This window comes from Siphateles boraxobius, unplaced genomic scaffold (genome assembly GCF_051911475.1).
Source record: "Siphateles boraxobius isolate OS27281-9 unplaced genomic scaffold, OSU_SipBor_1 130, whole genome shotgun sequence".
Classification (NCBI taxonomy): domain Eukaryota; kingdom Metazoa; phylum Chordata; class Actinopteri; order Cypriniformes; family Leuciscidae; genus Siphateles; species Siphateles boraxobius.
Window position 1 is genome coordinate 17,436,874 of NW_027508734.1, and position 13,306 is coordinate 17,450,179.

At 40.5% G+C, this 13,306-nt stretch overlaps 1 protein-coding gene across 24 annotated transcripts in view; it reads right to left on the reverse strand.

Moving 5' to 3' along the window:
* The window catches only part of dysf (dysferlin, limb girdle muscular dystrophy 2B (autosomal recessive)), a 110,946-nt gene that overhangs the window by 58,396 nt on the left and 39,244 nt on the right, over positions 1-13,306 (reverse strand). For 11 of the 24 annotated variants that reach the window (XM_077228261.1, XM_077228259.1, XM_077228260.1 and 8 more), the window contains 8 exons: positions 13,051-13,224; positions 11,162-11,249; positions 10,995-11,072; positions 6,037-6,218; positions 4,407-4,547; positions 3,886-3,915; positions 3,171-3,206; positions 3,007-3,048 (listed from right to left, as the gene is read on the reverse strand). In XM_077228261.1, the coding sequence (XP_077084376.1) occupies positions 3,007-3,048; positions 3,171-3,206; positions 3,886-3,915; positions 4,407-4,547; positions 6,037-6,218; positions 10,995-11,072; positions 11,162-11,249; positions 13,051-13,224 (771 nt within the window). The remainder of the gene's footprint in view (positions 1-3,006; positions 3,049-3,170; positions 3,207-3,885; positions 3,916-4,406; positions 4,548-6,036; positions 6,219-10,994; positions 11,073-11,161; positions 11,250-13,050; positions 13,225-13,306) is intronic. The other 13 variants (XM_077228248.1, XM_077228258.1, XM_077228256.1 and 10 more) reach the window with 3 other exon arrangements.

Here is a 13,306-nt window from a genome sequence, read left to right on the forward strand (position 1 = left end):
GGCCACGCCTGTACCGTAGCGTCCAACCCCAGAGGGGCTGGATGGCTTAGAGAGAACCACAGAGGACAGTGTGATGTCTCCCTGGATGCAAACAGGTCTACCTCGGCACAACCGAAATGTTTCCATAGGAGCTCCATCACCTCGGGATGGAATCTCCATTCCCTGGGCCTAGGCCCCTGCCTGGACAGGATGTATGCCCCCTGATTTAGATACCCTGGTATATAAATTGCCCTCAATGAAAGAAGCTTCCCCTGGGACCATAGAAGAATCTGGCGAGCCGGCTTGTATAACGGGTGCGAACGCATACCTCCCTGGTGATTTATGTAGGAGACCACCGATGTGTTGTCTGACCGGACAAGAACATGATGACGTCTCAGGTCTGGGAGGAAGTGAGATGATGGTCCTGCCACAGACTCTGAGGAGGGCGACCACTCATGATCGCCCCCCAGCCCGTGAGGGAGGCATCCGTCGTTAGGGTTACGCGACTACAGGGAGCTCCCAGCACGGACCCATGGGACAGGAACCAAGGTTCTTTCCACATAGCTAGGGCGCGAAGACACCGTCGCGTGACCCTGATCATGCAGAGCGGGTCCCCTCGGGGAGAACCCCTTGGCCCTGAGCCACCACTGCAGCGGTCTCATGTACAGCGCGCCGCAAGGTATAATGTTGAATGCTGCTGCCATCAGACCCAGAATTCTTTTGCAGTAAGTGACTGGCCTAGCTTTGCCTGTTTCACGGCTAAGAGAATCGAAGCTAAACGAGCAAGAAACAGACGTGCCTTTTTAATAAAAACGTGAACTTTTTAATGGAAGAAACTTTTTAAAAGCTGCTGCCTGTTTCTTTTCTTTCTGAAATTTATCAATGACACAATTAACTGAGCCACCGAATAACCCCGCAGGGGAGAGAGGAGCATCCAAAAGAAAAGCTTTTTCTTTCTCTTTCATAGACGATAAATTAAGCCATAAATGCTTTTTTTTCCCTCTCTGCGGCCACCAAGGCTGCACGCAGAGAAAAATCAGCAGCCTGACGCAGTTCTCAAACTACGTCAGAACTGACCTCCTCACTTTCGCTCACGTCCCTTAGCAGATCAGCCTGGTATGCCTGCAAAATCGACATAGAATGCAGACATGACGCAGCCTGACCTGCCGCCGAATACGCTTTACCTACCAAAGCTGAGGTATTTCTTAAAGGCTTGGAGGGTAATGCCGGTGCTTTAAATGATGAAGCAGCCTCGGAAGAGAGATAGCTCGCATAGGCATAGCGCCATAACCATAATATTTTGCCCCCGCTATATTAGAATATGTAGATGTTAGAGGGCTAAAAATTCTATAAGAAACCGGCTTCTTCCACGATCTAGAAACCTCAGTATGGAGATCATGAAAGAACGGCAAGCACCGGCGATGAGGTTGAACACGGAAAGGGAGAAATCTCTCATCTAATTTAGATTCAGGAACAGACTCCTGCCTAGCCGTTGGCCTCTCAATGCTTAATTTTGACACAGCTCGAGTGAGAACCTCCATAAGCTCTTCGCTTTCGGGAGTGTGAGGTGGCAAGTCCTCCACATCTCCTTTTTTTTTTTTTGTCTCAATACTTTATGACAACATTCAGCTCCTCAGAACTGGATAATTGAAATGATGGTACCTCAGCCCGGGTGGAAGAAACCGCAGCACGTGCTTCCAAACCTGGATCTGAGGCACTGGATCTACCAGGTAAGGGCTGAGAAAAGGCAGAGCCCACCTCAATCCCCGCTGATAGATCCATATGCGATCCCCATGATTGAAGCCTTCGCTGTGCCTCGGCAACAGCGGGACCCCAAGGGCGCGGGAGGAAAGGGCTCGGCAGGGGCGGAGCGTTTTTATGGACAAACGCTCGCAATGCTCGCAATCAGCTCCCTCGAGAGCTCACTGGGCATGCTGCACTCCCAAACAAACAACACACAGATTATGTGTGTCCCCACCCGTAATATAACGTGGGCAGAGATGAACAAACTTTCTGAACTGCTGTTCGCTCGCCATGATAAATATAGTCTCTTTTATAGTTTTTTTTTATATATATATATATATATATATAAATGTGAAAAACTCCTGCCTAGCAATTTCTAAGGACAGACAAAAACACTTGAGACACAGACTTTTTCATACACAGAGCGCTTGCTGAAGACTCAGAAGCTGATGCGCTTGTGTTTTGGGGTGCTTATATAGTTTCCTGGTCGATGACGTCACCCGCCTATGACGTTCCGTCTCGCCATTGGACTGATTTCATACGTGCTTCATGACGCACTCACGCAGGGGCGTTCCCACAGCGTTTTCACGCAGCTCGAGTTCCCTGAAAGGGAACCCTTGTTTTCAGCACCATATTTCCCATGTATTGCCAATGTTTTCATTTACTATTGGCGACACAAAGCACATGTACTAGTCCAGTGAGTTTAACTCCCTGTAGTGTGTTTGTATCTAATGAAGAGCAGCTATTGTGCAGTCTAATAGCAGCATGTTAGTTCCACCATTAGCACATCACTAGAAGAACAACAGAACAATACAAATCTTTGTGCAGATTAAGTAGAATCCAGTAGTTCGGAGAGCTGGGAATATAGACAGATCAGAAAGGGCTCTAAATTTCCAAGTCACCTCCCACAAGATCTTGTCCTTGGCAGGCCTCATAAAAATCGAGGAGGTGCGTACATAGTATAGAGTTCTGGAGGAAACTACCCACCAGGAATAAAAAAAAAAAAAATGTAGATCTCAACACCCCATATCTACAGCCTAATGAAAATCAGTGGGAATGACAATTTGGAGCTAACTACTGGTTCCAGCTATCTTCCATATTGAGTTAGGTTTAACATTTGAAGAGATGCTTGGCTGCTATAGATATCTGAAGGACTTTTATAAACCTTTTGGTTTAATATGGTGGAACCACATATCCTGTGTTTTTTGTTGAGTTTTTGAGTCAAAAGTCCCTGCTTAATACAGTAAAATGTGTTTGCGTATGTGTGTGCATGCTGAATTGTACCCATTGCTGTTGACTGTCAGAGATGAACCCTGGAAGCACAAGCTTGAAGATGCCCAAAATAAACAGAGAGGGGAAAAATGAGCAAGAGAACAGGAAAGAGATGCTCTGGGACAACTGCAAACAAGATTCATTGTCTATTCACTGAATCCTTTACCAACACTTACCTCGTCCATGATATGTGAGGGTGGTAAAATATCCCCCTAGGGGAAAAAAAAAAAATTCAAATAAATAAAGTGTTACTGTGTGGGCATTTGTTTGTGTGTGTGCGTGGGTGGGTGGCTTGACTGTTCTCTAAAAGTTCACTTTAATTCAATTTCCCTGTGATTATCCCACTCTAACAGATGCCAGCTGGTCCGGTCTGGACTGGGTGGGACCTCTGGCACTCTTAAACTCCACTGGCATCTCCAATCAGTCTCCTGGCTGTCTGCATTGCCCAGACAGAGCTGTTCGCCTGAACTGAGAGATGCAGAGCTGTGCCAGTCTCCAAACAGACAGGGCTAGTGAAACCGGTTCAGATACAGTGATGTTTATGTCATTTACAGCAGCTCTATCCAATTACTCAATCGTGCCTGACTGAGAGAACAGGGAGTAGCGGTGACTTAAAGGAGAACAGAAAGTGTGTGTGTGTGTGTGTGTGTGTGTGTGTGTGTGTGTGTGTGTGTGTGTGTGTGTGTGTGTGTGTGTGTGTGTGTGTGTGTGTGTGTGTGTGTGTGTGTGTGTGTGTGTGTGTGTGTGTGTGTGTGTGTGTGTGTGTGTGTGTGTGTGTGTGTGTGTGTGTGTGTGTGTGTGTGTGTGTGTGTGTGTGTGTGTGTGTGTGTGTGTGTGTGTTTTTAGAGAAGATGACAAAAAAGGGATTAAACTTAAAGAAATATGACTAACCTCTTGACCTGGGATGTGATGGACTGCAGGCTGTGAAGAAAGAAAATAAATGAATACATTATTTCAACACACATCTGTGTGTACACAGATGCACTATAAAAACTGAGAGCAGTTTTGAATTTTAAATCATATGTTGTCAGACGCTATGCATACAAATGCAACTGCGTGGGTGAAGGAGCCACTGAACTTCCTCTGTGGTGCTGGAGAAGCTGTGATATGTGCCATGTAAACACTTGTGGGTTAAACTCATAACAAAACCATCTCTTTCAACAGAGATGCTGCAGACAACAGCTGTGCTAGATGTGTCTAGAGGACGCAGAGAATCCCACAGAATCATCATTGAAGTCATCTTAATTATGATGGCTCTTTATGGCCTTATATATTTGACCTTTATGGCCTTATATCATGGTATCATGACTGTATCCTTCAAAAGGAGCACTGAAAATAGTAAAATTGAAGGCCAATGATGCCAGTTACAGTATCACAATTGATGGTGATAACTATGAAGACTATAATCTTACTTTATCTCTACGGATCAGTTCGAAAGCAGCAAGCAGTTCCCCAGCAGCCTTCCCAGCTTTCTGGATGGGATACCAGGCGAGGCGAGGGGAAGATACCATTGAAGGTTGGCAAACACATCGGCCCATAAACTCATCAGCACCCTGCAGAGTTAAAATAACTTGTCAAGCATTTTCTGTTTCAAGACCAGGTTAACAGGAGGAAAAAGCTACTGTTCCTGAGGAAAAGATAAACACTGGTTTTGTCAAAGTTTGCCAGGTTCTAGCTAGGGACATTTGGTAGCAAAAAGGTAGAACAAAACCCTGATGAAGGCCAGTGGGCCGATACGCGTTGGTGTTTTTTAATAGTTTAGCCCTTGATTAAGTAATAAAGGCTTTTTTTTACTTTTGTAACCTACTGAGTGCCTGGACTTGGATTTTTTTAAATTTTTTATGAACATTTAACCCTTCCAAGAGCACCAGAGGATACAAGGGACACCAGCAGCGCTCCAGCTTCCTTTTGCCATATCTATAATATGTTTAATAATTGTATGTTCATACTTTATTAATGATCAAATTATCATTTCTAAATGAAGTATAGCATTATTTACAAACCAGTTATTTAGGATTTGTCCTTGATTTATAAGATCACTTAAGTGTAAGTAAATGTAGTAAGTTCAGGTAGTTATAAAGCATTTAGTAGTGGTCAGTTAACCATTTTTGTGAGCTTATCTAAAGTGAGGACTATTTATGCCTTGTAAAGCATTTACAAAGGAGATTTAAAGGCTTCATTTATCTTCTAAACAGAAAAAGGAAACAAACAACACAGTGATACAGAACAAAAATATTCAACTGAGCCTTTAAATCTCCTTTGTAAATACTTTACAAGGCATAAATGGTATTCACAGATGAGCTCACAAAAATAGTTAACTGACCAATACTAGATGCTTTATAACTACCTGAATTAACTCACACTTTCTAAGTAATCTTATGAACCACTGACAACTCCTAAATAACTGGTTTGTAAATAATGCAATACTTCATTTAGAAATGATAAATTGATCATTAATTAAGTATGAAAATACAATTATTAAACACATTATATATATGCTTTTGAAACAAGAATAAAGCATTTATAGCTGTATATATATAAACTGCTTATTAATGTCTATTAATGCTTTATAAATGATGAATTAACTGTTTACCGATGCTTAACTAATGATTAATACCGTGCAGTTTTTATAAAGTGTTACCAACATTTTTAATAATTTTAGTTACCAATAACATCACTGAGAAGAGCAATTTTTTACACCATCATTGTCAGATTTTAATAATTTAATCATTCTATTTGATAAATTTAATTGAAGCGTACATTTGTCAAACAGTTAAATGGATTCAGTCTTTCCATATTCAAGTAGATAAGAGCTGTACTTGCTTGGCGTTATGAATGTGACTTTGAGTGAAATTACTTGCTATAAAAAAAAAACTTTGGTCAGATAATCTCTACCTAACAAAGTTGGCGGTTCTCAACCTGAATAAGTTGTTAATCGGACCAGCCTTCATATCGCTGGTCAAAAGTCTGGATGCGCAAGGCAAATTTGACATGAAACACACCTGCTTATAAAATAGCACATACCAAACAACGAAAACTCACATAAGAGTCTTGATCGTACAGCTCCACCACAATGTGAGGAGGGCTCTTCTCAGTCACTTGATGGTCTCCAAATATTTCCACTTCGTAGAAGATGAGGGTCTGGTCCCAGGTGGGATTGAGTGTGTTCCGAACAGTCACAGTCTTCTGGCTCTGATGCAGGAAGGACACGATGGCATAGGGATCTAATCAAAGAGTCAAAGATCAAAGGCCACTGAATTGCAAGGCATTTTCATGTCAGGATGAGTGATGAAGTATGGCATGAGTTGCAAGTTCACATCGAGTGGGAATAGCATGGGTAATGTGCACTTGTATACTGTCAAAAACGAGATCTAAACTGTCAACTGAAACAAGAAAGGCTTCGGGAGGTCAGATGGCGGTTATTGCCACGTAGATGAATAAACGCAATGGAAAGAACTGCATCAAAAGTTGGGAAAGATGTGCAGCAATCAACTCATTGAAGTCTGTTTGCCATCAAGACTGAGGCAGTGATTTGGTAAGTTTTCCTCAGAACAAGACTTTCAATGCATCAGTAAACATAATAAACACAAGTATTTCTGTTTTTATTTGGTTCTATAATGAGGGTGACGTTGCCACGAATATAACATCAATTATGGACGTGAAAAGAACCAGAGATCCCCTGAGTTATGGTGCAGGGAGGGTGAGACCATTTTTGGTCTATGTAATGTCTGAAAGATGATGTGTGGTTGTGAGACAGAGAAAGGGGGAAAAAAGTGAGTGATTTAGCAAAAGCATGTGCATGCGTGAGTGTTTATGTATTTAAGTGAGTGTTTTAAACAGATAGTTCACCCAAAAATAAAGAATTATGTCATTGTCATTGTTACAAATTACAATTTTCTTGTCAAATAGGCATGTTTGACTTGTACTCATAGTAGTGACAAATTTCAAATTTGTTTTAATGTGATTTAAAGAACACTAGTAACATAGCACACGAGTAGTGTTGATTACTTTTTTGTCCTTTCTGGAGTGTGTGCGTGCGTGCGTGCGTGCGTGCGTGCTTGCGTGCGTGTGTGTGTTGTGTGTGTGTGTGTGTGTGTGTGTGTGTGTGTGTGTGTGTGTGTGTGTGTGTGTGTGTGTGTGTGTGTGTGTGTGTGTGTGTGTGTGTGTGTGTGTGTGTGTGTGTGTGTGTGTGTGTGTGTGTGTGTGTGTGTGTGTGTGTGTGTGTGTGTGTGTGTGTGTGTGTGTGTGTGTGTGTGTGTGTGTGTTTGAAAAATAATGCAGTGACATCAACTACTTAGGAATGCCAGAAATTGGAGGGACAGTCAAAGTTTATTATTTCAGTCGACGTAAAGCAGCCTCAGTGGGATAGTTTCACTAGGGAGGGAGAAATAGACACTTTTCCCAGCTCTTAAAAAACTAGCCCAGTCACACACATGCACACACAACTTCCCACTTCCCACAAACACAGTGGCTCAAATAAACAAAGGGATAAACGACCTTTGGGGAGCGTGTACTGTTACCCAGGAGCCAATGGGAAATAAACACAGGCAGTGTCTAATCTGCCTGCTTACAGTGAAATGTAAATAAACTGTCTCCCCCAAGGGCATTGTGGGACTGGACATGTCGACGGCTGCCCACGTGTAGGACTCAAACATGATGCATGAACTTGGGAACAATGACATGCTCAAAGAAAATAGGGAAAGGATTTTGGAAATGCATTATTTCCCATATATCAATACAATACAGTGTTTAAAATACTCTTTTTATACATTATGTGAGCCTTTAATTTGATCTGTTTTGTGTATGTATAAAAACTGTTATAAATGAATGTCAAAAAATTTACAGTAAACAATAGTTCGAAAGATCAGGAGACTGACAGACAGACAGACAGACAGACAGACAGACAGACAGACAGACAGACAGACAGACAGACAGACAGACAGACAGACATAGACAGATAGATCGATAGATCGATAGACAGACAGCTTTAGCACAGAAGGGCCTACAACCATATAGCATCTGGCATCTGATTTCGTCTAATCCCCCTCCAGTAGCCAAAGCACTGATGCAGATCAACATTGTCCCCTCCTTTATAAATATTGTGGTCCATCTATCATTTCCTTTTACCAAACTCCTTCTAAGGCGCACCAAGGACAAGTGATTTCTGCCTCGAGCTTGATTTATTCATTTTCCTCATACCTCAGAACTTTAAAAGATCTAGGCTGGGTTGTGTGCATCAGGAGACTGACCCAAAACTATTTGTAGATTTGTAATCAGAGCGCCAGACTGGCCTGATTTATACCAGGCCTGTATTTTTAAAAGGATCCTCAATGTTTTTTCATCTGTGCTTGCGGGTTCAGAATGAACCTTAAAGGCATAGCCTGGGTAGCTACATTTCCAGGATTTCGCAAAAACAAAAAAAACAATACACTTCAGATCTTTCTCCACCTTAAAGTCTCTTTTCTTTTTTCTTTTCATCCTTATCCGCTTTGTTCTCATTTTTAGACTATGGTTTTTCCATGCAGAGGATATTTATACCAGACATCTCTAATGGGTGATAACCAGCAGGCGTATTTTGCCTGCATTTTAATGATGGGGAGCACTCTGGGTTAAAAATTTCACTACCACAACTTTAAACCATGGCTTTAGACCATGGCAACACCCGCTATGGTTTAAAGGGGGTGAAATACTGCTCCGGTGTTGCCAAGAAAACTCTTTTATATTTGACTTTTACAGGGACTGTTTTTTTTTTTTTTGGCAACATCAACAATCAGTGTCACATTTTGAATGAAAACTCACTTCATGTTTATTAATAGGTAATACTAATATAAGGTAATAACAAGACCCACACGTAATCTGCACATTTATGAGGGGAATTCTGTGGAATGGCTTAAACAGAGCAGAGAACACTAGACATATTGGTGGCTAAAATACATTTACATAACTTTTTTTTGCCATAACTCTTTCAAATTACACTTATTAAAAGAATAACCAATAAACAAACAACAGGTGGCAGGGTGGTGTAGAGCTTTCGGAATGACAATTACACAATATTCACTACACAACTGTAACAATAAAACATTACTGAATTTTTTGAGTAACTTCTTCTAAATAGTTAGAGAAAACCACTACAAAAAATCTATAACCAATAGTTAATAAATACAGCATAAAGATATGATTATAAAGGAGACGGAAGCCCTTCTACAACAGCAAAACCAGAGAATGTTTCACCTGATGTGTGCATTTAGACAGTTTACTTAACTTTTGGAATGTGAAGTTTAAGTCCCTTTGATCCGGCAAAACGTCACATGTGCATCTTGAATAAAAACTTGTATGCAGTGCACATGCTTTTTGTCCACTTGTTTTGATACTTTCCAAGGACACAAGTCATGAAAGATTATTTCTTATGAAAAAATAGCTTGGCAAATAAGGAACCAGCGCAAGTACATCAAAAAGAAAAACGGCAGAGCAGAGCAACAAATTCAAAATATAATGTCTCATTGTTTTCAGGGCTTTTCACTTTTTAAAGTTCAGAGAAGACAGGATGTGATGGGAAGAGAAAGAAAGGGGTAATGGGATATGTTTCAAGCCAGATTCAAACTTGCTTCATCCATATAGAGCAACAGCATCAGAGCTCATGCACTAAGCACTAGACCATGGCTCTGACTTGATTTGTTTTACTTTAGTACCACCTCTTTTCTATACAAATGACATTTTTTACATCTCCCTTGCCAACGTCTTCTCTCATGGACACCATTGTAAATCTACTTCATTTCGCTTCTCTCGGCTATACTTGATCCAAACTTCCTCGGCCCAGCCTGTGCCAGGCACAATATTTCACCCCTCTCTGACGTAAGCTCAGTTACGGTTCCTCTACCATTTACTCTCAAAAGACTTCACTTTTATGAATTTGTTATTTATAAAGTGCTCCTATTATTCTAGGCAATACTGACCCTTTTTTAACAGAAAATCATTAAATCATAATTCTGCCATGTTAAGCTAATGCTCTCAATATGCTTCACATTAGGACTACCCATTGACCTCAATTTGTGTCTCCACATGACCTGGAAATATGTATCTTATTGTATGTTAACTTGAACAAAATTCATTGGAGCTGGCAAAGTGCTCTTCATGCCATGTGGCATTGTAGTAAATGTCTTAAAAGGCTAATTTCGCCAATGCCTGCTGTGTGTCTGAATGTCATTCTATTAGTGGATTCAGAAGAATATATCACTCAGAATCCATACAAATAACCACAAGTTTGGGATCTGAAAGGTCACAGTGCAATACATGTAGATTCTGACAAAGCTGCTTTGCAAAATGAATGACTGCATATATTTCTTCTTACTTTTAATGCCCAGAATGTGTTGTTGTCTACAGCACATTACTGTTTTAATGAAAAAAGGTATGTTACTGTCAGAATATGGCCTTAGCTTTGATCAGATTATACCCAACAAGATTGAGTAACCACCAAAGGTTTTGTTGATTTCTTAGGTTTTGACCTTGGAATTGTTACCAAGGATGGGCTGAAGAATTAGCTCCATAATTTCTCCTTTTTCTGTTTTCAAGCAAAAAGCACAAATATATACTACCCTTCAAAAGCTGGAGTCATTGGGATTTTTTTTAAAGATTTTTTTTAAATGAATACTTTTATTCAGCATGACTGCATTAAATGTATCAAAATTCATGTTAACAACATTTATTATTTTATTATTATAATACTTCTATTTCAAATAAATGCTGCTCTTTTGACCTATCTATTCATAAAAGAATCATGAGTATTATCAGAATATTAGGATATTTGAAGGATCATGTTACACTGAAGACTGGAGTAATGATGCTGAAAATTCAGCTTTGCCATCACAGGGATGCATTATATTTTAAAATATAATAAAAAATAAAATAAAAATTTTAAAATAAAATTAAAAAATCAATTTTGAATTGTGCACAACCCTGATTTACACAAACATTGATATGTTTGTAATAGTTGGTATGCTCACCTGAGAAACTGTCTTTATCCATTGCCAGCAGGTCTCTGGCCTGATACAAGTAACATCGCAGATGATACAGGGTCCCATCTGAAGAATCAAGAAGCAGCATGGTAGTGTAATTTCAGTCATCTCTCATTATTTTAAATGAAGTGAGAAAACTGCCATGTTCAACTTACTATCAAAGAAGCAGGAGATGGTTGGGCGGTTGACACCAAAGGTTGTTGTAACTGACTTATCGTCATTCTTTTCATCAGTAACACTGCTCTGTTGAAAACACACACACACACACACACACACACACACACACACACACACACACACACACACACACACACACACACACACACACACACTGTGAGACAGATTATGTTCCTTCAACCTAAACAGTAGACTCACACATTTTGGCCTTCAGACAAGACATGGCATTCTTGTTGGATCAAATATCATAATATTCCGACCAAAAGGGTAAACGGATTATGTGTTAATGATAACTGCTGTCAGTTGTGGAAAGGGCAACTGTATATGCACCACAAACCACTGGCATGAAAAGATTACATCACCACCCAAAGACACTCGAATATCATTTTGACACATACAAAAATCCTGATCTTCTCTGAATAAAATGCCTGATGATGTCTCTTAACCAAAATGAAAATGCTATGTCAATTGTGGCTCACAATATTTACATAACCCAATACACTTGTATGGTTTTGGAGAAAAAAATTAAAAGAAACACACCCTCCAAAGTGCCCTTTAAAAGAAGAACAGAATTTGGAATCCAATTCCAACGAGTAGCAATGTAGCGCAAACCCAAACACTAAAAAAAGCTATTTTTAATGTCACATTATTCACACATGCAGTTTTTAGTGCCAAGCAAGCTGATACTCGAACCTGATTTTCGGTCTCTCAGATTTTCTCACATTCTCTCTGATTTTCGGTCTCAGTGAAAAGATTGATTCATTGTAGTTAACCAAAACTCATATCCTAAATAACATTCTCTCTCTCTCTCTCTCTCTCTCTCTCTCTCTCTCTCTCTCTCTCTCTCTCTCTCTCTCTCTCTCTCTCTCTCTCTCTCTCTCTCTCTCTCTCTCTCTCTCGTATGTAGCAGTGAAAAGTCTGATTCATTCTAATGCATCAGTTCATCTTAATTGACTCTCTCATATTTAGCAGTGGATTAATTGTAATTAATTGGTTAGTCTTTAACTGCTCTCTTACTCATTTATATTGTGGTGGGTATTGTGGTATGATTCATTTTAGTTAATTGGTTCACTGTAAATAGCAATATCTCTCATATGTAGAGGTAAAAAGTCAGATTCATTCTAAAAGACTCTCTCTCAAAAGTTTGGCAAGTTATTGCAATGAATCGGTTCATTCAGACAGTCCTGACTGGTTAATTTACCAGTCCTGTAAATTAACAACGTATGCTCTAGCAGTGGAGATACAGGAAGAGCAGGATTTAAAAACAAGGTTAAACACTCTATATCATATGGAAATAATTGAAAATGACTAAATTAAGCATTTGATGTGATTAATTGATATGGATCTGAATATTCAGGTGCCCCAGAAGGCAGAGCAAGGGAATCATCTAGTTCACCTCTGTACGGCACTACTTGCACAATGGATCCGGTCCAGACCCTCATCAACTCTCAATTCTAAACTCAGCCAAGCCCACATGACATCTTGTGCCAAAGCTGCCTGGAATAGACCCGTAACAATGGACCCAGTGGACCAGACTATATGAGTAAAAGAATAAGCATACTAACTAGGCTTTATGCATACACCGTCCTTCACACTCATTGCTCCATCTCTGTCTGCCTGTAAATGATATCCCATGATGCCCTTATTTTAGACTGATTCCACTTTGCTTGCCCAGTCTCTCTCAGCACCTCCGATTTGTCCAAACTCAAAGCCCTCCACACCCATTCTCGCCTTTGCCTTGTCTAAATTGCATCTCGCCCTGTTTGATTCAGTCCGACCACTTTCCTTTCCTTCCATTAAAGTCTCTCTTTCTAAATCTCACCCCCAATTCCAGCTCCACACCACTCAAATAGTCAACCCTCATTACCAGCGAACACTCCAAGGCAAAGATGGCCGCCGGCCCTGTCTTTTCTAATGGTTCCATACGACATCTCCAGCGCCGGCGCCGGAAGGCGTCCGTCTTCCTTTGCTTGAGGTGAAACTTCCAGCCAAATAAAGAAGCATACTCCCAGCCCTCACGCTCCGACTCATCCGGACGCTGCTGTAGAAGAGTGAGCACACACAGAAGAGGACTCTTTTACATCATTTAACTTGATTGAATTAAAGCATTTTTCTCATATGCA